General features: G+C 35.1%; 1 protein-coding gene across 3 annotated transcripts in view; it reads right to left on the reverse strand.

Moving 5' to 3' along the window:
* The window catches only part of LOC138707754 (zinc finger protein 277), a 44,251-nt gene that overhangs the window by 10,002 nt on the left and 8,110 nt on the right, over positions 1-26,139 (reverse strand). The window contains exons 3-9 of one of the 3 annotated variants that reach the window (XR_011334352.1): positions 24,524-24,692; positions 23,880-24,082; positions 19,811-19,973; positions 14,576-14,803; positions 10,804-10,955; positions 9,659-9,775; positions 4,874-4,966 (exon numbers count right to left, since the gene is read on the reverse strand). Coding sequence is in view for 2 of the 3 variants with exons in the window: in XM_069837619.1 (XP_069693720.1) it covers positions 4,874-4,966; positions 10,804-10,955; positions 14,576-14,803; positions 19,811-19,973; positions 23,880-24,082; positions 24,524-24,692 (1,008 nt within the window). In the remaining variant the exon portion in view is untranslated. The remainder of the gene's footprint in view (positions 1-4,873; positions 4,967-9,658; positions 9,776-10,803; positions 10,956-14,575; positions 14,804-19,810; positions 19,974-23,879; positions 24,083-24,523; positions 24,693-26,139) is intronic. The other 2 variants (XM_069837620.1, XM_069837619.1) reach the window with 2 other exon arrangements.

Here is a 26,139-nt window from a genome sequence, read left to right on the forward strand (position 1 = left end):
TAAGTCAGTCTTGATAATACAATTGTCCTAAAAAAATTCAAGTAAATTAGTGTCAGGAACTGTTATTTCACTCATTATTTATTATACCAGCCACAATGCACACTAACACTTCAACTGAACACAACTGACGAAAAGGGATAACTCGGAAACTACTTATTTTAAATGTTAAAGCTAGCTTCTTGCGAGCCTTGCGACTAGGGTAGTTTAATTTACAATTCATTTTATATATCAATATGCCTGGTAAATTATTAAATAAGTATATAATAAATTTCAATCTTAAGACATATCAACTTGCAAATGTTTATTTGCTATTTAATAACAACATATGAACGTTTTCGCCGTTTAGGGCATCTTCAGATATAACAAAAAACATGTAATCTGGACCTATAATAGTAAATTATGCAAATGACATGGAGTAGAGAACAATATATGTGATACATGAGATTCATGAGCTTTATGTAAATTATGACATAATACAGGATGAATATTGAGATGGTCTTTGGATTTTAAAATTAAACTGGACGAACATTTTTACATATAGCTCATGTTACAATTAAATATACAATGATTAAAATTTGTCAATGATGTTAAAATTTAAAATTTATAATGATGGTAATAAAATGTTTTAGAGTAATCATAGCTGAGAATTGTCGTAAGTTACAAGATAGTTTGCTTAGCTGATGTTCGTGTGTTTTGTAATTGTTTCATTAAAAAACGTTCATTAATGAACTAATGTTGTTTATGTTAAGGAATTGCTATTAGGTGTAATTAGATTTGTTGAGATATTTGCTCGTTGAGTATGAATGTAGTGGAATGTACGAAGATTTCGTAATGAATTTTAGTCATTCATTAAAGAGGTCGTTGGCTTTTGAAATGGATGTTATTTGACGACAGTGACTACTCTAATTTGATGACATCCTATTACGTGTCATCAGGTTTATTGAAATATGTAAATGAAGATGTTATTTGTGTGTGCTGGTGTTGGTGTGTTGGTGGTTTTAAGAGAACTCTTAATAGCAATTCCTTAACATAAACAACATTAGTTCATTAATGAACGTTTTTTAATGAAACAATTACAAAACACACGAACATCAGCTACGCAAACTATCTTGTAACTTACGACAATTCTCAGCTATGATTACTCTAAAACATTTTATTACCATCATTATAAATTAAAAAATTTTAACATCATTGACAAATTTTAATCATTGTATATTTAATTGTAACATGAGCTATATGTAAAAATGTTCGTCCAGTTTAATTTTAAAATCCAAAGACCATCTCAATATTCATCCTGTATTATGTCATAATTTACATAAAGCTCATGAATCTCATGTATCACATATATTGTTCTCTACTCCATGTCATTTGCATAATTTACTATTATAGGTCCAGATTACAGGTACATGTTTTTTGTTATATCTGAAGATGCCCTAAACGGCGAAAACGTTCATATGTTGTTATTAAATAGCAAATAAACATTTGCAAGTTGATATGTCTTAAGATTGAAATTTATTATATACTTATTTAATAGGGTAGTTTAGTTAGAAAGGGATGGCAAATCTGCGGGGTGGATTACACAGAAGAAACCAGTCTGCTTGGAAGCTGGTGTGTGCAGGCTTCTTGTTTATTGCTACATCACAAATCATCCTGAGCTGCCGCATCACAATATTTAACGCGTAAATATAAATTCTATTAAAATTAATAAATAATTTTCTCCATAAACTACAGGTTTATTATGAAATTATTATTAACTGGGGAAGCTAAGCTTTTTAGCTTACATTGACGCTACGCCACTGGTATCAGTGTTCCAGATAGCAAGTTGTAAGTTCAAGTCTTCTCGCAGAATATGGAAAAGACAAGTGAAGAAATGTGTTGATCACATTAAAAATAATGAATATTTTTCTAGTGCTAATGTAACAGACAGTGAAACTGACAATAATAATTTCGTTAGGAGAAGATTTAAATGATAGCAGTGAAGCATCAAATGACTTGTCAATCAGTAGTGACAATGGTTCAGATTAATGGAGGAAGACTCCGCCTCCAACACACAGGTGAGGTAGTAACCTCCTTCAGTGGAATTTTGCTAGTTGTTAACCTATAATTCCTTAACTTCACTCATTATACTGTCTAAATTCGTCAATGGTCTCATAGCTTTCAGTAAATGCTTTTTATTGCTAAATAGATGGGGTATCAATCTGGTTAGCTGGGATACTGATGCCCACTTACACCAATTTCGGTTAGTGTAACCCCTGGTTAAGCATTTTTACAGTGCATTGACCTCTGTTAGGACTATCTCTAACTGGCCATATTCGAGCAGTTAAAGAACATAACTAGTGATTAGTAGGCAAAGTAATGCCCACGTGCATCAACGTCGGTTAGTGTAATCACCGGTTAAAATTGTCACCTAACCGCTGGTTAAGGATTTTTACAGTGGATCGACCTCGGTTACGACTTAAATAGGAGGTTAACCACAGTAATCTCTAACCGGCCATATTCGAGCGGTTAAAAGAGATAACCAGTGATTAGTAGAGCAAGTAAAGCAAAATGGCGGCCAGAGCCACAGATGTTTATTTCGAAGACAATTATTATCGCACAGTAGCCTACCTGAATTTCTTGGATAGAGCATGAACGTGAAGTTTCTTTAGTGGAAAAAGAAAATTCTTACGAGGAATTAGGTGACAGAAAATTTCAGGAGGTATTTCGTTTATCAAAATGTACAAATGGATCACTTGAAATAACACAAAAAGTCATATTTCTCCTATGGATCGGTTGATTATATTACGATTCTATGTAACTGTTATTTTCTGTACTAAAAGGGGGAATACTCGAATATCTCTTTCTCCATGTCACTGGCTGAACAAAGAAAGGTTATGGATGGATCTTAGGATAATGAACAGTTCCCTCGTGTAAATGGGGTCCTGGATCGTATACACATTCCTACTAATCTTCTGCATCCTTTTCCTTTATAGATATTCCATCTTTATATATATATATATATATATATAATATTTAAATCTAGTAATTGAGTCTATCGATACTTCAACCTCACATTGGGATATAATAATTTTTGCATTCAATTTTCTATTTTGTACGATTTTAACCTAACAGCACTGAAAAGCAAAGAAATGCAACTCGCAAATATAACAGCGCCCAAAGGCAAACAAATGCAAAACGAAAATGTTGGACACGTTCATTTCGATGTAGAACGGAGTGAGCGCAGCCATTTTTAGACGTTGACTATTATCTTTGCAGCGGTATGGATGCTTTCCTTTAGTAATTTTGTAGAAACAGTGTACCATCATAGACATTACTCTGGTTAAATGAGGTGTCAGCTAGCCATGTTTAAGTAATCGGTAATTGTGAATGGTGCACAGAAATTATATTTTAACCACTGTTACTGTTTAACCGTCGTTTCGTAATCTATGATTACTGCGTTTTTAACCGATGTTGATACACTTCGCCATAAAACAAAATGGCGGCCAGATCCACAGGTGATTATTTCGAAGACGATTATTATTTACAGTAACTGAATTACGTGTGTAGAGATGATGGTGAGCGTGAAGTTTCTTTAGTGGAAAAAAGAGAATTCTTACGAAGAATTAGGTGACAGAAAATTTCAGAAGGGATTTCGTTTGTCAAAATCTAGTGTCATTTCTGCTGTAACAAATGGGTCACTTAAAATAACACAGAAACAATCGTATTTCTCCTATGGATCGAATGCTTATATGACGATTCTATACAACTGATATTTTCTGTATTTAGGAGGGAACATTTGAGTATCTCTTTCTCTATGTCACTGGCTGAAAGAAGAGAAGTTATGAATGGATTGTAGCTACATACATTCGTACTAATCTACTTCATCATTTTCCTTTATGGATATTCCATCTTTTTCTTTCATATATAATATATTTAAATATAGTAATTAAGTCTATAAAATCTTCAAACTCACTTGGGATATAATCATTTTTGCATTTAATTTTCCATTTCGTACGATTTTAACCTAACAGCACTGAAAAACAAAGAAATGCAATTCACAAACATTACAGCATCCAAAGGCAAACAAATGCAACGCGAAAATATAGGACACATTCGTTTTGATGTAGAACAGAGTAAACACAGTCGTTTTTAGATGTTGACTATTATCTTCGCAGAGGAATGGATGCTTTCCTTTAGTCATTTTGTAGAAACAGTGTATTATCATAGACTTTATGCTGGTTAAGTGAAGTGTCAGCTAACCATGTTTAAGTAATCGGTGATTATGAATGGTGCACAGAAATTACATTTTAACCATGGTTACTGTTTAACCAATGATTACTGCATTTTTAACCGTGGTTGATGCACTTTGCCATGAGAGGTTACTGTTGTCTGAAAAGACATAAGTCATGATCATAACTGAGGACATGTGTCTACGCAAGTCTATACTAGTTTTTTGTGGCAGCTATTTAAATTGTGGAGCACAGAACGGAGCACAGAAAATGATTTAAATTGACAGACTTAACTGATTGTAAGGCAATTATTTTAAGTCACACTAGACACGAAAAAGAGAAGAAGAAGGCAGAGGAGGAATACACTTACATAAACTTGCTGAGATGCAGTATGCCCAACAGTCCATGCCAATATATCAATACCTGAACAATATCTGAAGCATTATGTTGAATATAAGTGCACCACTCAATGTGGCAAGTGGTGAAGTTAGGAGAATAGCTTTGATTGGCTATGGAGAACATGATAGAAGGAGACAGAAGTAAGGTAGAGGGATATCTTGTATGTCCATTCATTGTTTCTGGACAGCCCTACTATAACTGTTTTCGCAGTAAATAATACATATTTTTCTTGATTTCTGGTCCTAGTACATAGCAGTACAACTTACATTTGGTTCGACAGTTGTATCTCGTTCATGTCATCTTGATGGTCATCCAGATGACAGAGGAAGCTGTCATTTTCATAGGTTGGAAAGAAATACCTGAAACAACAATCAAATCTAAGTACAAATCAGGCATTTACAACTATGAAAAATATTTTAGTATCTACATGTGTTGAAATGCGAATCGGGGCTTTCCATCCCAAAAACTCGCACCTGGACATTTCATCACACAAAAGAAAAATATTACTGGGACATTTCATCACACAAAAGAATAATGTTACTGGGACATTTCGTCCACAAAAGAAAAATGTTACTGGGACATTTCGTCACACAAAAGAAAAATGTTACTGGGACATTTCATCACACAAAGAAAAATCTCACTGGGAAATATTTCTATGTTTCCTAAGTAACTTCACAGGATCTGACTGTTGTACATTTCCTAAGTAACTTCACATGTGAAGCATGACAGAAGAGGATTAATAAGCTAGTTGGAAAAGATCATTCATCTCTATTTTGTCTTCTTCAGCACTTACATACAAAGAGAGGTCTCCGAAATTCAGCAGGATATGGAGAAATTACAAAGTGGACGATCACCTCTACAGAAGAAGAAGTAGTATGACGATGATGATAAGCGGAGTGTGATGTGTCTCGCTATTAAGAATATTATGATGAGGGTAATATCCCACAGTATTTAACAGCCTTTCGCCAACTTTGCCAGAAATTTTTTAAGTTAATTCTGGTAATCTCTGATTTCAAGATAGCAAATTTACTGTAAATAAATATTCAAATAAATCAATAGTGTACGGCCTATAATTTTACTCTAGTAGTCTGGTATGCATTGATCATATGACCAAAAGTCCACTGGTACGTATTGAACATATGACCAAAAGTCCATTGGTACATATTGGGCATATGACCAAAAGTATGTTGGTACCAACTGCTAGTGTGATGAAATGTTCATGGTATGAGTTTTCGGATCCAAATGTCCTGGAATCGTCAAAATGAAGATAAATGCAAACAAGACGAAGACCATGGTTATCAGAATAAAAATAAACACGTGCGAATTCGAAATGAGACAATGTAACAAGTAGACAGCTTCAAATACTTGGGGTGTACTAGAAGTAGTAACATGGGCTGCTGCCAGAAGTCCAAAGGAGGATAGCAATGGCAAAGAAAGCTTTTAATAGAAAAAGGAGGCCAGTTCATATCTGGAAATCCAGGCATCATGCTGTAAAATAAGACTGTGGACAATTCACAAAAACTTAAAAGGAGTCAAGAACAAACAATTAGATTTTTCTAAACAAAAAACATAATTCGTAACTGAAAGGGGTTTATGCTCTTCAAAATGGCCATGCACTGTTTCGGTTATGTTCGAAAAATCGTGCGAGTTTGAAAACCATCTTTGGTGACATCTTGCAGATAGAGAACTATGTCTCTGAAGAGGACAGCGTGAATGTGGCTTGCTCTCAACAACTCATTGTCCATGAAGTGGCATTGAAGTTGCTGTACTCTGTAGAGGAGGCAGTGAATGAAAGGATTAACCAGGGGTTAGCGGCAATTTTAACCAATGGTTACACGTTGATACACGTGACTGCTAGGATTCGAGTAAGTCAAGGGAATAAAAATAGGGAATGGTGTAGAACTTGTTGAAAAAATGGGAGGTTAGAGCAAGAGAGAGAACTTTACATGAGAAGAATGGCAGGTATAGGGCAGAGGCAACTGAATTGATGGTGACCTCTGTTCCCAGGATCAATGACGTGAAAATAACGTAACTGGCTAATGGAGCATACTGAACATCCATGTCCATGGAAGATAAAGCATAGTGGTGATTCCCTTCCCAGCAAATGAATGACTCATCAAGGTATCAAAAGCTTCCATTTCATACAGTTCAGTCAGGAGGCGTGAGGTCACAATGGCAAGAGAAAATGCCATGTTTCCTACTTTTTCATTTGGTGTGGTGACGACACATCAGTGTGTTCACTCATTCTGTATGACTGCTCCATTCCATTTTTTTTAGTTGGTTATTTAACGATGCTGTATCAACTACTAGGTTATTTAGCGTCGATGAAATTGGTGATAGCGAGATGAAACTGAGGAGTCGCCATAGATTACCTGGCATTCACCTTAAGGTTGGGGAAAACCTCGGAAAAAACCCAATCAGGTAATCACCCCAAGCGGGGATCGAACCCGCGCCCGAGCGCAACTTCAGACCAGGAGGCAAGTGTCTTAACCGACTGAGCCACGCCGGTGGCTTTCCCATTCCTTTGTCAATGCCAATAACCCCTTAAATATGGGAATAATATAATGCTGGGTGTAGGAGTTTGGGAGCTCAAGGCAAACACTGCTCTGGAAACTTCATCCTGTCAACTTGGACTCGAATGGCCTGCATGGCCGAAGGTAATGATATCCATCCTACAGGAAGCATCACTATGATATACTTGATTTAGAAGATGATAGCTGTTAGAAAAATACCCAAATTCCACCATGAATAGCAAAAAACTGGGATGCTACAACACTAACATTAGGATCATGTCTTCCAAGATCTGAAGATGGTTTGTATATTCTGTTACTTAAGTGAGTCAATGAAATGGGCGATTTTCAGATTCGTGTTTTTTTTTTTTGGCTGTTTTCGGTATTTTAATTGTTACATGCAACAATCTATTCTTTATTCGATAGCATTTGTTTATAATGGATCATTGGATGGGTGAACAACGTGCTTTTGCTGTTAAGGCATATTACAAAAATAATGATAGTGTCATTGCTGTACAATGGCCGTTTCGACGTCATTACAATATCCATCACAATAATCAGATACCAAAAGCCCATGCAATAAAAATCTGGATTCAGAACTTTGAAGTAACTGGTTCTGCGTTAAAGAAGAAGTCTTCAGGTAAGCAAAGATCTGTATATACTTCGGAAAACATCAACACAAGTGTTGCAATGATCAGTAGTCCTAAATGTTCTGCCCGTCGTCATGCAATTTCACTTGGCTTGTGAAATACCAGTATATGAAGAATTCTTCTTAAGGACTTACATATGCATCCATACAAAATTGAAGGGTTCAGAACCATAGTGGGCCAAGCGCCATTTACTAAAACCGTAGCAAACAAGGGTTAAAATGAAGTTATTACCATAATTCAATGAAAACATATAGCAAGTAATATAAAGTATACTCATTAAAACTAAATGATATGTCAATTTTCATTAAACTATGGTATTCACTTAACTTTAACCCTTGCTTTCTCCATTTTTAATAAATGGCGCTTGGCTCACTATGGCTCTGAATCCTTCATTTCAAGTAGTGCAGATATTAAAAGATGCTGATAAAGTAAACTGCATGACTTTTTTCCAACAATTCTTGGATCTAAATATTAACGAAGACATTGTCCACAATATACTGATGAGTGATGAAGCTCAATAAATAAAACTTTCGATATTGGTTACAAACTAAACCTTATGAAATGCATGAGGAACCGTTATACAGTGTCAAAGTCACAGATTGGTGTGCAATAGCGTCATTTGGAATCATTTGTCCTTATTTCTTTGAGGACGATAATGGGACATCTGTTACTGTAACATCACAGCAATATGTCCGAATGATTAAAAGAATTTTTGTCTCCACAAATTGCCAATAATCCTCTCATCAATACAGACACGTGGTTTCAACAGGATGGTGTGACCAGTCACATGGTTAGACTTAGATTTGAAGAATGTGTGCAACAAAATGGGTCCCAACTGCGGGATGTAGTGTTCAGAAAATAAAAATTTCATGAGGTACAGGTAAATGCTATTGTGTACACTTTAACGGTCTTACTAATAAAAACTCTATATACAGATGTTTAACTGTCTTATAGTTATACAATGAGTAGCTCGTTTATACGTCGTGTGTAAATTCCTTACTAATAATCACTACATACGTCGTGTATAACAGTACAACTGTTACACAGCTACGTCATAGTTTCGTCATTACTTCGTTACGAAAGATAATAGAATATCTGAGATTCTCTATTGCATCCGGTAGAGCGCTCTAGTGTGGCGTGTGAAGTATCGATAGTACATCTGGCTCTAATCGATTACCATACTATATTTTGGTCAAAGTGTACAAGCTACAGTAATATTATTCTAATTATTCTGTGCTCGTTGGTTTGTTCTTCTTTGGTTACTAGGCAATCATCATCATAAAATGACAGTCGATATGAACAGCTGTTAGAGGGGTGGCCATTTTTTCTCTATATACAATGCTTAAACAAGGGGTTTCGTGTATATAACTACTGCAAAGCAATTCCCATTGTATAGTTACAGGCTGTTTATACGTCCATCGCTTCTGCATGGTTTATTAGTAAAATTTTCTGTCTCAACTCTGCATAAGTCTAGTATAAAAACTATACACGGTTTATTAGTAAGACTGCAAATGTAAAGTGAAAGTTTCGTTTCAAAGTAATCAGTGCAATAATTATTAAAGTTTTAAAGTTGCCCGTTTCATTGGCTCTGTTTGTATAAGTGAAATCAGCCTCACTACTAGGTACAACTAGGATCATATGAACAAATTCTATGAACATAATATTGGTTATCACTTTAAGGATATGTATAATTGGTTGCAAGTGATTTATTATTTATTGCCACTTAAAAAACTTGTTTTTCACAAAAGTTAAATACATAATTATTAATCTCAATAAAATCATAGATGTATTTAAACATATTGAATCATTTCCAATTTCATATACATTTACAATAAATATTCCTATTTTCAAACGAGTTTTTCATTTTAGCCCAGTAGCAAGGCTGACCCACCTGTGTAATTGTATTTCAGCATGTCTCTTGTTCAAATGTTGGGGTTGCCAGACATAATAGATTCAACAGAATACGCAATCTTTCAGGTCTTAGGTGACGTGATCCTGGTGATGGAACCTGTAATGTAAATAGTTTCGAGATGTAAAAGATATCAAGATTTAATACAGGGTTAGAAACCCCAAACTGTGCCTCACAATTTAATCAGTGTAGAAATTTTAGGCTTATATATACATCCATGTGTGCTGAACACTTATTTCACCTTTCTGTAATAGTAATATGCGTTACAAGAGCGGTATGTTGAAGTTTTCATGTTCGAGGAAAAGTTTGAAAAAGCGAAACGTAGTTGAGCTTTTTTAATTTCCGAGAATTGAAAGAAAACATACCGCTCGTGTATCGTACATTATTTTGTGCGAAAATCGTTTATTACATACCTGAAAGAGAAATTTCTAATTAGTTGCAATGAAATCTCCATCTTGGTTTCTGTTCAATGACGGCAAATTTGCGAAACAAAAATATCTATCTTCAACATTGTTGCTTTAAAATTTTTCCCCCAGTCTATGATGAGTCTGGAATCTTGTTGATTTTTTCACGGCTTCCTTAATGTTACTTGCATCACGAATGCAGTAACTTTAGTGGAGTTGTAGAGTTTACTTAATTTTTGCAAATATTTAAAAACAATAATTAACAGTGCAATTTAGTTGAAATTGCAGTGGTAAGTTTCCAATTTATAACTATTACTATATTGAACGTCTCTAAAAATAATATGTTAAAAGCCTAAAGCAGTAAAATCAATATGTCACTTAAGCGGTAAGAAGAGGGAAATTGTTATGTGTGTTAGGTTGGGAATACTGAATGTGGAATTTTAGACTTTCCGCGGATTGGTTTTGTGTGGAAACCAAGCAAATACGCACAAACTCGCACAAAATAAGATATTTCTCCTCTCCTCTGAAAGAATAACTTGAATTTGAGTCATTTTTCTGTTATGAAATGTAATCAGAATGATGTTATGAATCATTGCACAGAGTTTCTTCTCTGACAAACAGCAGATACACAGAAAATTTGCTTGAATTTGATATAGCTTCTAGGCTAATACTGTAAGAATTGCGTACACTTAATTTTAAATTTCTTAATTTGTTTGAACTTACTCTGGCTGGTCCCAGAGCTGCTTTCCTGGCAAAGTAAAATGACTATAATTAGCCATATGTCCAAGAAGCACTGGTTTGCTTGGACAACTTTCATTACAGTATGGACAATGACCCAAGTGTATTTGTCGCCTTATATAGTTCACAAGCTTCACCTGGAAAAAATACAGGTTATTTTACAGTATATTTCATTTACAATGGCAATGACAAGGGAAGAAATATTGTTAAAATTATAATATGAATGATACGTGTGAACCTCGTAACTTTACAAGAAACTGGTTATGTGTGCTCCAAGTCTGTATGCCACTTGTCTCAATTCAGGATGTATTACAGAGAAGAATAATTAAAATATGTTTAAAAAAAAAACTATCGATTATCCTACTGAAAAATTGTTTTTAGAATTCAAAGTCTTGAAAATACATCAAATTTATATCAAAACATTACTTTCATTTCACATATCATCTCTGTATTTCTCATCTTTCACTGTTGCTACTTCTCATCACTGGAACTCTCTGCCGCCTGAAGTCAAGGGCTGCCGAACTTTGATTTCTTTCAAATATAAATTAGAAGAATATCTTATGATGAGTTGCCAGATCTAACGCGTTGCAAATATTTAATACAATGTATTCCACTGTGTTTATTTTTATTGTGTACATTTAATTTAATTGTCTTCATAATATTATGTAAACAGTATTTTTTTTTTCTAATTTAATGCTCATATGTTTACCACAGTTTTCATTCTTGTGCATTCTTTATTCAAATGTCTGCCTGTGACTTTATTATGTAAGTCGTATTTATTTATCATTTAACATCAATATGTATTCCGTCCACATCTGTGGAGTAACGGTCAGCGCATCTGGCTGTGAAACCAGGTGGCCCGGGTTCGAATCCCGGTCAGGGCAAGTTACCTGGTTGAGGTTTTTTCCAGGGTTTTCCCTCAACCCAATACGAGCAAATGCTGGGTAACTTTCGGTGCTGGACCCTGGACTCATTTCACCGGCATTATCACCTTCATTTCATTCAAACGCTAAATAACCTAGATGTTGATACAGCGTCATAAAATAACCCAATAAAATAAATATGTATTCCACGGTTTGTTTGTTTTTATTATTATTTTTTCTTTTTTATTGTGTACATTTTATTCAATTGTCGGTTTCTAGTTTAATTATGTGAATACCACTTGCTTGTAATTTAATACCAATATGTATTTCAATGTGTTTATTATTATTTTTATTGTGTACATTTTATTGAATTATCGGCTTCCAATTTTATGTGATTCGTATTTCATTCTAACAACATTAATATATATGTATTCTTATTTTATTACGTACATTTTTATTTAACTCCCTCTTTTGATCTCATTATGTAAATCGTATCTGTATGTAATTACTTAAATCCGATTCAGTTGTATGTTCAACTATGTGAGCAAGTTTTAATCCTGGCTGAGTGTAAGAGAAGGCCCTACGGCCTTAATTCTGCCAGGTTAAATAAAGCCATTATTATTATTATTATTATTATTATTATTAAATTTTATACATAAAAATCACACATATTTCCGATCATATACTCACAAACACAAAGCCAAAGGCATGGATACAATATGTTTGTTTGAACCCAAGTGGTTAATGAGCACTGCTTTCAACCACAGTACTAATATCGACCCTAGAATTTATAACAAATTAATAAAGAAATACCCACGTCTATTTACCTTCAACAGTTTGAAATTTAAGAATGTATGTAAGCAATCTGTTATGTTAGATGTTATTTTATTGTAATTTAATCACGTAAATTTAATATGTATCGAATCTTCCCCTGAACACAAGAACTCTCTCTTTCAGGGAGTGTTAGAATTTTGTTAATTTACAATTTGTTTGAATTGTATTTTCTGGCAATAAGGATTATTATTATTATTATTATTATTATTATTATAATCATCATCATCATCATCACTCAACTGAGAACTTAAAGTTTTTAATCTGAAAATGGCCAAAGAGGGAATGTAACATACTCGACACACAGACATAATGGTAAGGATGTGTGACTGGCTATTTCATTTTAGATACAGTGTTAATTTGCAAGAAACTGACGGTTTTCTTATGAAACGACTAAAAGTTTTCACTAGTTAATGACTGATGGACATGATTCAGTGTAACTTGTTTGTGATTATTATTTATTTAACAACGCTTTCAAAGCAGAGGATTTTCAGCAGTAAGAGCTAAATTTGAATCAGCGAGAAATGATTAATAAATTTTACCTGGAAGTAATTTCATTGAGGAACATAGTTTTTCACGTCCATATGTTTTGGCACATCATTACGAATAAGGCTGAAGTATCAATTTTCCATGCTGAAGATATGGTTCTGAATCCCAGTGAGTTTAAATGAAATTTTTAGTGGACAAAGTCGGTGGTTACATTAAATACGAGTTTCAAGGGATTCTGTGGCACTCAAAAGTTTGGGAACTACTACTCTAGGATATCAACAATAATACCTTCTCAGGATTAATCAGTCACATTCATAATTACATACCAGGCTGCCTCTTCATTTAACTCAAAAGTCCTACACTTCTGATTTCCATTACTGAGTCCCATCCTGTGGACTTGTTCGCTAATGGTACAGTGAGTCATCAATCCTTTACAAGAACAAAACCTGCTTAGTAATGTTCTTCGAAGATCTTTAAATGATTCCCTAATAGAAATGTTTCATATTGTGGCAACCATGCTGGAATGTTCTCGCTGTTTCCTGTCGTCGAACTCGCGTCCGGAAGGAGGGGCGAGATCAGCGGTTGCTGGGAGCAGCAAAGGAAGTTGCGCACGCATCTAGCGCATGGGCATGTGCAGTGTGGTACGAAGCAAAGGGGACGCAAAGCTGCAGGTGCTTCGCTGTGCGAGGTGAAGGGGGGAACAAAACCTCCCAAACAGAATCGAGTGCAAACAGAAGCTGCGAGTAACAGGTGGAAGACACTGGAAACAGTACTGTCTGGAAATTATGGTTTAGTGATAAAAAGGAAACGCGAAGAAGGAGCCAGGCAGTTGTTGTTGGTATTGGACAGCGAGTTCAGCTTGTGAACCAGCAGCGCCCAGGAGTCTAGGATTCGACACGTGAGTGAACTTGAGCAGCGTCCAGGAGGAAGCAACGCAGTTGGAAGTCTTGAGTTTGAGTGCAGTGGACTGTCTCCAGAAGTCTTGAGTTCGAAGTTCAGTGGATTGTCTCTGGAAGTCTTGGGTTCGATATACTGTGAACTTGAGAGACTGAGCTAGAAGAACTAGCCAAGGCAAACGAACTGAGAACTGACAGTTCTGTGTTGTAAATAGTGCTTTGTGAACATTAGTTGAGATTAGGAGTACATTGTTGTTCGCAATAATCCAAGTGAATTCTCATTGTCGTCTGTGGAGTGCAATAACGAATACTGTGTTGATGTGTGGAGTGAAATACCCATTGCTGACGGGAGTGTTTAAATTCAGTTATAGAAAGTCATTATTGTTGTGAATAAAAGCAACATTATTATTGCTCTGTGAAATAAAAGCCACAATATCCACAAAGGATATCCAAACATAAGTTTGGTCTGCCTCCACCACCTTATTCACTGTGCAGCACACCAGACTAACTGAAATCTTTTAAAATGGTTCTGGTGCAACAGGAATACTTTTTTTTCTTAATTATGTAAAATAAAATTATGAATCTATAATCTTATAATCTATATCGAACTACCTGACCAGTATATTTTACTTTGTATAGTGCTCTGTTTGAAATTCTATATTATTCTTTTTATTTTACCTGCTGATAGAAATCAAGGCCAGCCTCACTGCAGATCGTTGTAAAATCAAAATTGTGAAAATCCTTCAAATGCTTTAATGTCTTCTCAAAAGTGGAAGATGCCTCACAAAAGAGACAGACAACAGGGTTCTCTACCGTCTCTTCATCTTCATACCAATCAGACCAATCCCAATCACTGAGATATCCATCTGAGCATTCCACAGTGAACATTTCATCGTCTGGTTCATTCTGCAAGAAATGTAAAATTTGTTTAAATTTCTAAAATTCCTATAAAGACGTAGAATTCGTCATAAATACAGGATATTTAAAAAGTCAAACTGTTTCTTTTATACATGCATCAAATTTTTACAAATTTCATTCTGATGAATAAATTGAAAGAGTGAAGCATGAAAATCTGAAAAGTCCACGCAAATCTCGCTTTGTTTCAAAGGATAATAACGTTGAATAATTACCTCCATGCATGAGAAAGTCATAGACCACTTCTATCACACAGAATACACTATCTCACTGAAGATACTTAAAAGGATTTTGAAAAGAAAAGGCTTTAATGATGTAATCTACTTGACAACATGAAAAGCTTATCATTAAGCAAGTAAGACTACTGTACACTTCCAAGTCCTATGGCTCTAATAATGGGGATTACGTCTAAGGGCCAGGCTTAAGGATGAGAGTCTAAAGGAAGAACTGTAGTTCATTGTTCTAAATGGGCTACAGTCAACAACGTAAAAAGTCAAACTATTATTCCTTAAACGAAAACAATGTGGTTAAAGTAAAACGGTCGACTTGATTATCCAGGCTGTGGATTTAAAAAAAACATACTCATTTCTCTCTCTTCCTTTCTCTTCCCGTGTCTCTCTGGAGAGGTGTGAGAAGTGCTTACTTCACTGTGCTGTTGACTTCTATCGTAGAGAACAAATGTTGCCTTGCTTTGTCTCCAGATAATGGTAAAGATACAGTCAGACTTCGCTACTTTTGTACTGCAGCTGCAAAAGTTGCGTGTCATGTTTACACATAAGCCAAAAGTAGCGCACTGCATGCTACTTTTCGTGCTGTGTAACCCAAGTGCTGCAAAAGTTGCGACTGGAGGTTGCGAGTCTGTTCACACACAAGGCGCTACTTCTGCACCTGCAGTTTTAGATGGAAAATCTCCATGTTTACTCTTCAATATATTTTGTGGTTATGTTCACATTAGAGTTTCAGATTATGAAACTCAGGTGATAGCTTACTTGTCACCTCTTTTAATTATAAAATAGAGAACAAAATGTTAAACTACAAAAACAAAAGATGCTGGGACAAAGAAAGAATAGGAATGCAGAACAATTTGAAGTTACGATCTCCTCTGAGAACTCTGATAAAGGGGATGAATAGGCCCTAATGTTACGATATAAGAACTTTTTGCGAGTATTAGGAAGATTACTATTATTTAACCCTTCTTTATTGTATTGGTTCCGAATACAGTGCAGTTTTTAAATATCGTCGTTGTTCCTGCAATAACTCCTATGTGCAAAATATAAAATTTTTCATTAAGAAGAAAAAACAAATTTGTTCATCCTATGGCAGCATACATAGGCGACTGTGAATTCTTACATTTTCGAAACAAAGAAATATAATTACATGTAGGAGATTTTATTATTTGCTGTATCACTATTTAAATTATTTAATAGAGCAAAAATCTAAAAATCGATAAATATGTCACATAGGAGTTATTGCAGAAACGACGATATATTCTTCTGAAATTTGCATTGCACTAGCAACTTCTGCCAAAGTCTTTTACTTTTTGTTGGGACACAGCATTTGCAAATTCTTGATTCAAGTAAAAAAAGGTAAAAGGTAAAGGTATCCCCGTCACATGCCATGAAGGCACTTGGGGGGCTTGGAGGTAGAGCCCCATGCTTTCCATGACCTCAGCACTAGAAAGAGGTGGTGTGGTCGGCACCATGCTCTGACTGCCTTTTACTCCCGGGAAAGATACAGTACTCAATTTAATAGGAGACTGAGTGAACCTCGAGGCCATTTTGAAAGTTTGGCAAAGAGAAAAATCCTGTCACCACCCAGGATCGAACCCCGGACCTTCCAGTCCGTAGCCAGCTGCTCTACCAACTATTCAAGTAGGTTTATTTTTTTTTTGTCCTAACTAGCATTTAGAAATTGACATTTTTATTAGAAAGCTATAATTATAAAAACGTCTATATATTTCATGATAACAAATAGCATATTCTCTTAAGCAATGTTGACAACCCTCCTGTTTGAAACTACGCTATGGAAAATTAAAAAAAAAATGAATTATATAATCAGCAAATATACTCTGACTGTGTTGTACATTTAGTAACTGTTACAAATCATTTATTTTCATCACATCAAACATTAAAATATATCCAAACAATAGAAAGTATCATTGGCACGTATGGTTGGTAACATTGGTTGCAACCGCTGCAAGAGTTTCAACAAAACTGATATAAAAATTGCTGCAACTGTGATTATCCTGTTCACACGTCACTACTTTCAGCAGCCACTACTTTTCGGGTTGCACCGTTATTCATATGTCACAGTACGAGAGTTGCTCAGTATTTTGTATCCTTCTGCCAATGACCAATAGCTTTCTTATTTAATCCCAGTTAGCTTGCAAAATGAAAGGGGTAATGTCTATTTTACTGTAAATGTTTTTTTTTTTTTGCTACTATTTATTGGAGCAACAGTAACAAATATAAATGACACTCCAGAGGAAATGGAATGCAGAATAAATGTGGGAAATGCTTGTTATTATTCGGCTGAGAAGTTTTTGTCATCTAGTCTGCTCTCAAAAAAGCTGAAAGTTAGAATTTATAAATCAGTTATATCACCAGTTATTCTGTATGGCTGAGAAACTTGGACTCTCACTTTGAGAGAGGAACAGAAGTTCAAGGTGTTCCAGAATAAGGTGGTTAGGAAAATATTTTGGGATAAGAGGAATGAAGTTACAGGAGAATGGAGAAAGTTACAAAATGCTGAATTGCACATATTGCATTCTTCACCTGACATAATTAGAAACATTAAATCCAGACGTTTGAGATGGGCAGGGCATGTAGCACATATGGGCAAATCCAGAAATGCATATACAGTGTTAGTTGGGAGGCCAGAGGAAAAAAGTCCTTTTTTAGGAGGCCGAGAAGTAGATGGGAGGATAATATTAAAATGAATTTTGTAGAAATTCATCCGAAAAATAGTAAGAAGTAAAATCTTATATATTCCTTGCAGTATTAGTACAGTGAAACCTGGATTTTACGTTTTCTTTTTTCTACGTTCGATTATAAAAGTCTCATCAAAACTAGCAAAGGAATAATGTTAAATTTTCCTTGATTTTACGTTCAGACTATACTATCCTAATGATAAATAAATATTGATTATTCTACAGTGATCAAGGTATAATCATGTCATTTAAACATTACTACTGCAAGAATTTTGTGAGAAAGCAATATGCGCAAATGACAAGTAGATTCACGATGCAACTCTGATTAAGGTAAATGTCCTAGATGCTCTGAATTTCATTGCAAAGGATTGGACCAAAGACATCAATGATTCAACAATATCTGTATTCATAAATGTGGATTTACTGTAGACGGAAGTGGGTATCTCTGGGTTGAAAGTGCAACAGAATTAAACATCACATATGATGAATGTGATCAATTAGAAACGGGTGTGTCATATGAGGAATATGTACACTGTGATGATGAAATCGTAAGATGTGAAGTTTACAGCATAGAACAAATGCTAGAAGGATAGCCAGTATCTGGAGGAGGAGGAAGGGAACAGTGAATCCCCAACAACTTTCCTGTCGGAACTGGAAGGCATCAGCAATGCAAGAAAATACCTAATGAGATTTGATTGTGATGAAAATGTAACGACTACCTCCCGCAATGTAGAAAATGAAGTTTACATGGTTAATGAGAAAGGGAAAAACCAACAACCTACCTTGATGTATATGTGGAAGAAGTAAATCAGACTGTAGGTAATATTATTTACCGTAACGATATGATTATTATTCTTTATAACTAGAGGCGAGAATTTCATGCACTATAAAATCCCAAAATATGCATGCATTCATGCACTATAAAACTGTGAAACATGCATGATCAAGCGAAAAATACATTAAAATATGCACTTTCATTTCTGTTCCAAATTTCTTATTTCACTTTTTTTGCACAGTCAACAACATTTCTAATTGGTTTCTGTGAGGTTCCTGCGCTTGTCAGTTAATATGTTTTTGTAAACAGAGAAAGACTTCTCTACATCGCAAGAAGTTATGGGTGCAAACTTGAATGAACCTTTACCTTTTATTTAGTTTTTTTTTTTCCTTTTCCTTCTTCAATCCTGATTCCTGAAGCTAAAATAAGGTACATACAAATCGAGAAACTGAGGTGTGTACTCAAAACCATTAAAACATGCATTTAAACTGAATATAATGTATATTATATGCATGATTAAGTTAAAAATTTATTAAATTTGCATTATGAATATTTTTATTCCCAAAAAGGCCAAAACATGCAAATATGCACGCAAAAAAATATACATATTTGGAAATAATGAAATGGATAAGTACTAAGTTTGAGCTTGTATGTCCTATGTTCTTCCAAAAACATGCATTTGCATGGAATTCTCGTCTCTATTTATAACCATTACTAAATATACTTCCTTTTCTTTTTTACCTACCTACAGGTCTTAATAAACCAGTATTTTGCGAAATTAAAATCTTTATATTTCTATATTGTGTTAATAAGATATTACTTGAAAGTGTGTAGCATCAAAACCTATGTAAATATAAATTATTTTGATTTTACACTTTCCTTGAATTTGCATTCATTTTAAGTAGTCCCTTCAAAAACGTAAAATCCAGGTTTCACTGCATCTGTAATAAGTACCCCATTCTGAACTTTGTCAGTCATCCAGAATCATAGTGCTTTTCTTGATACTGTACCTGACGTCATGAATGAATCAAGCGCACTGAACTCAGAACTAATCAACAGTCCACTCCAATGTTCCTCATAAACAAGTCAGTTCTATACAGATACATTCTGTGAATTGAGGATTGAATGAAACATATCTCCATTATTTCATTTTTGATTGAAATTAATGTAACGAGATGGTGGTCATATAATTAAGAAGCCTAATGTTCAATGCCAAGTAACGTGAAATATGCTGTAATAATTAGCAGTGGACATACACATGTACAGCTAATAGCATATAGACAAATAGTCATACCTGTACTTGTTGCCAATCTTTCCCCATTTCAAGGTAATTTATGATATAATATTTATCAAATTCCACGTGATCAGGGTTGATTTTCTTGTGCTGCTTTTTCCTCATGTGCTCTTTTAGAACAGTTCTGTCCTTAAATATTTTACTGCAGAATAAACAGCGCAAACTGAAAAAGCACAATGAAAATAAAATGAATTACAATACTACGTAAAAACATAACTTTCTTTAGAGTTTAGAACTGCAAAATTGAAGTGAATTTACTTTTAATGTACTGTATTATATCATACTTTTGTGGAATATGGTCTATGATGGAATGTTTAACTGTAGTTTGAAAGAAAACAGTTCAAGGTAATAATCATTATGATATACTCTTTGTAATTTAATTATAAATTTATCGGCATTCAAACAATAAAAAACTGAAATTATCATTACTCTCTGTCCAGTAGAAGGCCAGATCAGAGGCTTAAACTATTGTAATCTGTGGTTTCCCTATTACATAAATAGAAGTCTCAAATGTTTTAATGTACAGGAGTTCCAGGAAAAAGTTATTTTGTCTTGTCAGAGGGAAATTTTGTGTCTGAAAAGAAATTTCAACCACTGTGGATGGAAAAAGTTCTGCAGTCGTCTGGCAACACTGGTATGAGGTACTCAGATGAATTTCTTTTAGAAAACTTATTGCTAAATATTAACACTCAACAACAGACGTGCATAATGTGAGCTGTCAACACAGACATATTCCAATTTCCTTTGGAAGTAGTATTTCTCCAAGGGTTTAGACTTTGCCATGTTCCAGTTCTCTTCAAACTGCAGTACGCATATTGAGTATTTATTTATCTATTTATTTACTTGGTTGCAGTGCATTACAATGTTGAAAGACAGCATTGACATCCAGTCATTTAGCTATCTCACGTGCGCGCGCACACACACGCACGCGCACACACACACACACACACAAAATCTTGATGGAATGCAAGTGTGTGAGTCTGTCAAACCAGAATGAATGCGGGAGTGCCAACTTTTTCCTGTTTACTGGAACTAATGGAGCTGAAGAGAGATTTCTTGATCACAATGTCTTATGTTTGTGTGGGGAGGTATGATACTTAAATCTAGCCTTGCTGATAACGTATTTTAAGTTTCCTTTTGACATTGTGTTACCAGTGAAGATGGCACAGTGGTAAGTTTCATTCCATGAGCTGTAATGGCTCACATTATGGCATACTGCAACCTCTCAGCTAACACGGTTTTAACCAAGACACTTGATAAACCTTCTTTCTGTGAATGGTGTTCTACAACATTATGAAATTAGATGGAAATTTAACCCACAATTCATATTCATGATAGGAGAAACTGTTATTCTTGACACATAACAATGAAACTCAAATTTGTCAGTGCAATAAATATGAAGTTCCTGGCAAAGTGATATGTACGTGCTGCTACATACTCAGGGCTATTCCTTCTCTTGAAATGCAATACTCAACCTCTGGTGACTTAAAAGTTCTACCCTAACATTCCCTTGCTTCCTATTAATCCACAAGTCTTCATCTACAGCATGCCATGAAACATGCTGTATCAGTTGTTTCCAATTCCTATTATTCATTCTTAAGACATGCTTGTTCATAAATGGATAAGTTCTACAGCAGCCACCGAAAAATTTGAACACTTTTCCGATGTGGGCATTAATCTGTCCTTTTAGTGCCTCTGATAACAAATTATATATCATCGGCTTAGAATGTAAACACGGTAACTAACAAAAGAGTAATTTTGCAGGGGAAACAAAAAACTGAGTATTACCAACTGTACTTTGAATTTGTTTCTAAAGTTTCAGGTTAATTTATACTCAGTTTTTTATTTCCCCTGTAAAATTACCTTTTTGTTAGTTCGCATTTTTACACTCTAAGCCTGCGATAATTTTTTTTAGTAGGTTATTTTACGACGCTACATCAACATTTTAGGTTATTTAGCGTCTGAATGAGATGAAGGTGATAATGTCGGTGAAATGAGTCTGGGGTCCAGCACCGAAAGTTACCCAGCATTTGCTCGTATTGGGTTGAGGGAAAACCCCGGAAAAAACCTCAACCACGTAACTTGTCCCGACCAGGAATCGAACCCGGGCCACCTGGTTTCGTGGCCAGACGTGCTAGCCGTTATTCCACAGGTGTGGACCCAACGATATTGCCTCAACCAAGATTTTGTGATCTTCTATCTCTACACCATCTTTCTTCATTAAAGCAAGAACACTCAGCTTAAAAGGAAAAGAAAAACTAGTAGATTAAAGTAAAAAAAAAAAGCTCCAAACAACTTACAACTTATCCCTTGGATGGAAACAAATCTATTTCCAATTACTAATATCCTATGCACATAATAAAGGATAAGTAGATGGTAAATGCACTTGTCTGGGATTTGGGTGTAAGTAAAGATATTATGTTGAAATAGCTATAGAATTTACTTTAAAATGACGTCTCTGACGAAATACACATCGTCATTCAAATCTCTGAGGAGACTATTTTAAAACATAGAATTTTCGCACAATTGTTGGAAGCCTAATGCTGGGTTGCAAGAAAGCATTTATAGGTTCGTTAAACGCTATTGGTTCGTTAAAGCACTCTGTAAACTATAGGTCGAAAATCGGAGCTGTAAACTGTTAACGAATCGTTAGCCACCATATTGTGCATATATTTCTTGTTTTTGAATCTGACAGTATTAAGTAATTTCGTGGATATGTTATCATCAGAAACAGGTAAGTAAAATGTAATATACATATCACAATGAACTCGAGATTCATGTGTGTACAGGAAAAGTTTTGTGAATAAAACAATTTTATTACTATTATAGAATCGTCTGATGTAGAGGTTATGTTTGATATGGTACATCTACCAAGACCAAGAATACTGAGAGACAGATCGAATCCTCTAGAAGAATACAATAATAATGATTTTAAGGTTAGATTTAGATTATCGAAAGACACATTCATGGCTCTCTTGCATGGAATAGGGCATCACATTGGAAAACAAATCGCACGCAGTAAGACAGTATCAGCAAGTAACAACTGTTGATTGTCTTGCGCTATTACGCAATAGGAGTGTTTCAGAATGTGATAGTGGATCATATTCATGTTTATAAATCTACAGTTTGTAGAATAATAAGATGTGTGACTGCATTCCAAGAATGAGAGAACAATAGATTACTATGCCTCAAGGAAATTCTGTACAAACAGTAAAACAGGATTTCTTCTCAATTTGCAATTTTCCCAACGTTATTGGTGCATAGACTCTAGCCATATGAAAATTCAAAGCCCTAGTGGACACTTGAACGAGATGTACCGAAACAGGAATGGTTACTTCTCTATCAATCTGTACCAAGAATCGTTGCATGTTGGCCTGGGTCAGTATTTGATGCCTGTCTTCTACATGCAAAGTTTGAAAACAATGACTATCCAAAAACCCAATATTACCATAGCAACACGCACGTATAATAAGGGAATTATTTTCGCTGGCTACGATGGCTCTATCATTTTGAATCTTTTCCGTTTAAAGATGGAATAGCTAACAGATCGTTAAATATCACTTTTGCAACGACCTATACTTTAAAGAGTGGAATAGTTTAAAGGTCCGTTACTTAACGAGAGAATAGCAATTTATGGAACAGGTTTCTTGCAACCCAGCATAAGAGTGTAAAATAAGAATATCTGAACACTAATATATGTTCAATGTAATAATAATATTTCTGTCGTAAATAGAAAACATCTCCAGAACTTCATGGCTCTGAAATACAGCAAGCAACAAGAAGTGAATAACAACCTTTCTAAAGATCGTGTACCATAGCAACAATTAACTTTTAGAGGTTTTAGAGACTATTTTCCAAAACCTAAGTTTACTTTGCTCGTTTAACTACTCCAGTTACATAAAACTATTAAAACCTGACCGAGATACATAGCTCTGGCAATGAATAAATCAATGTTGAAGTACATTAATAATTATGAACTGCGTGTCTAAGTCACATCTAGACAGGTGAATAGCATTTTCCATTTTGCAGCAATTTTACATTGGATCTAGCATAAAGCTGAAGACCTTACTTTTCAAGTTTCCTTTCTATTGCATTTAATAGATCATCAACGAATACGAGATTTTCAGGTCTTCCGAGCTGCATATTGTGAAGCAAAGACAAGTGATTCAAGTAGTCTGCACGACAACCATGAAACTGCAGTCGACACAACAAGCAGCCACGGGTGAAGTTCTTATCTTCCCTTTCCTTTGCCTGCTGTGCCAAAGCCCAGACCTGTAACACAAAGGAAAACAAGACAATCGAAATTTAAAAAATTGTCAATAATTTGAAATACCATCCACTAGCATAATCAATACATAATGGTTGCCATACAGTTAAATGATTTGATAACAACACACAGTAAATTATGATACTTCGCCTATTAAAATCATATTGACAATAATCAGCAAGCACTCAACTCATTTAACACCTCTACTGAACATCTGCAGAATTACTACCAAGTAAAATTAAATGTAATTTCCTACTTGTACACTGAAACAGTTTATGTCTGATTGAGTTGCATTAACTAAACCAACCAGTTGGTTGATCGAATTATTTCGAGATACATAAGTTATTACGGTTAAAACTGAAAAGAATAATGCTGGGTACAATAAGACATTTAAAACAATAAAAATAAGTGGGAAAAAAAAAAAAAAAAAAAAATGTAATACTAACCACACGTTTGTTTTGGAGTTCATTTCTCAGCTGTTTATCTTCAGGAATAAAGTCTCCAAGTACAAGACAGCTCACCTTTGATCCATCAAGCTTTGCATCACTCATCTTTTGTAGGCATATCTCCTCAGGTGGGACTGATGCAAATCTGATTCTCCAATATTCACAATACCTTAAAGCAGAGGAGTAGCACGATTGTATTAAATTATACTACTTAGAATACACAATACAATTTCACGAATATACAGGATTCCTACAAGAGATCTTTCCAGTTTCGAACACATGTAATTTACATTCTCAGCAGCAGCAGCAGGGTTTAAGAAGGGCGCGTCAGCTACTATGACTATTTGCGCCCTTATCTAAAATTCTTAATATAACGAAGATATAAATAATATAATAATCAGAGTGCTAAAAGAACTAAAAAGCATTGTCACGATAAAACGAGGCACACAAATGCAGTATACATAAGGTGATTTCTACAGAATCATAAAAGTGAGCAATTCTACCACACTAGGTGGTATTCAAAACGAACAAATAAAACAATAAAACTAAGGCCACCAGAGATAACTTGTGAATCATATTTTAAAACCATAAAATTTTATAAAATATTCGGATGTATAAAGTCCGAAATGTCAACAATGTAAAATCAAATATAAAACAACAAATGTAACCTCCGGATGTAAAGGGTCCAGAGGATAAGTAAAACGGATCAATAAAAAACTAAATCACCTTATCCAAACCTGTATTTGATAAAAATCTCAGAACTGCATTTGTACAATTAAAATCATTTCCAAGAGCGTCACGTAATGTCGGCCGAATTCCATATTGCCTCCGTGCATGGTCATATTTCCTGCAACGCAATAAAAAGTGTTCCACCATAAGTGGAACATGGCACATATCACACTCCGGCTGAGGTTCGCCACGTAGGAGATGGCTGTGTGTCAGATGACAATGGCCAATCCTCAACCGGGTGAGTAAAACCTCGTGTCGCGACGCTCTTGTAGACGAATCCCAAATTCGAACAGTATTCCTTATATTTCGTAATTTGTTTCCCACTTGTGCAGACCATTCTCCTTCCCATTGCCACCATATTTTATATTTCAAGTAGTTTCGAATGTCCTGCCACCTCTCGCGCCAATATACCAGAGAGCCATTCAGTGCGCCAGCCCTGGCTGCAGCATCCGCGGCCTCATTTCCTGGAATCCCTACATGACCAGGAATCCACACTACTCCAATCTCATAATCAGAGCAAAGGAGAGTATGGAACAGCTGCTGAGTTCGTAAGACAAGCGGATCATCACAATTAAAAGACTGCAAGGACTGGATGGCACTTAAAGAGTCGGAACAGATAAGAAATCTGCCCCGAGGTTGCCTAATAAAAACAATAAAGCTCTGTAAAAAGCATTGAGTTCAGCAGTAAAAACACTAGTATATTGGCTTAGTCTGTATTTAAATATCTCTCCATTTGTAACGAAGGAACAACCAACACAATCATTTATCCGGGATCCGTCAGTAAAAACTAATGAATAATTTGGATATCGGGATAAAAGTTCACTAAAACGAAGTCTATAAACAAAAGCTGGTGTAAAATTCTTAAAACAGCGGCTCAGACTTACATC

Source organism: Periplaneta americana, chromosome 10 (genome assembly GCF_040183065.1).
Source record: "Periplaneta americana isolate PAMFEO1 chromosome 10, P.americana_PAMFEO1_priV1, whole genome shotgun sequence".
Classification (NCBI taxonomy): Eukaryota; Metazoa; Arthropoda; class Insecta; order Blattodea; family Blattidae; genus Periplaneta; species Periplaneta americana.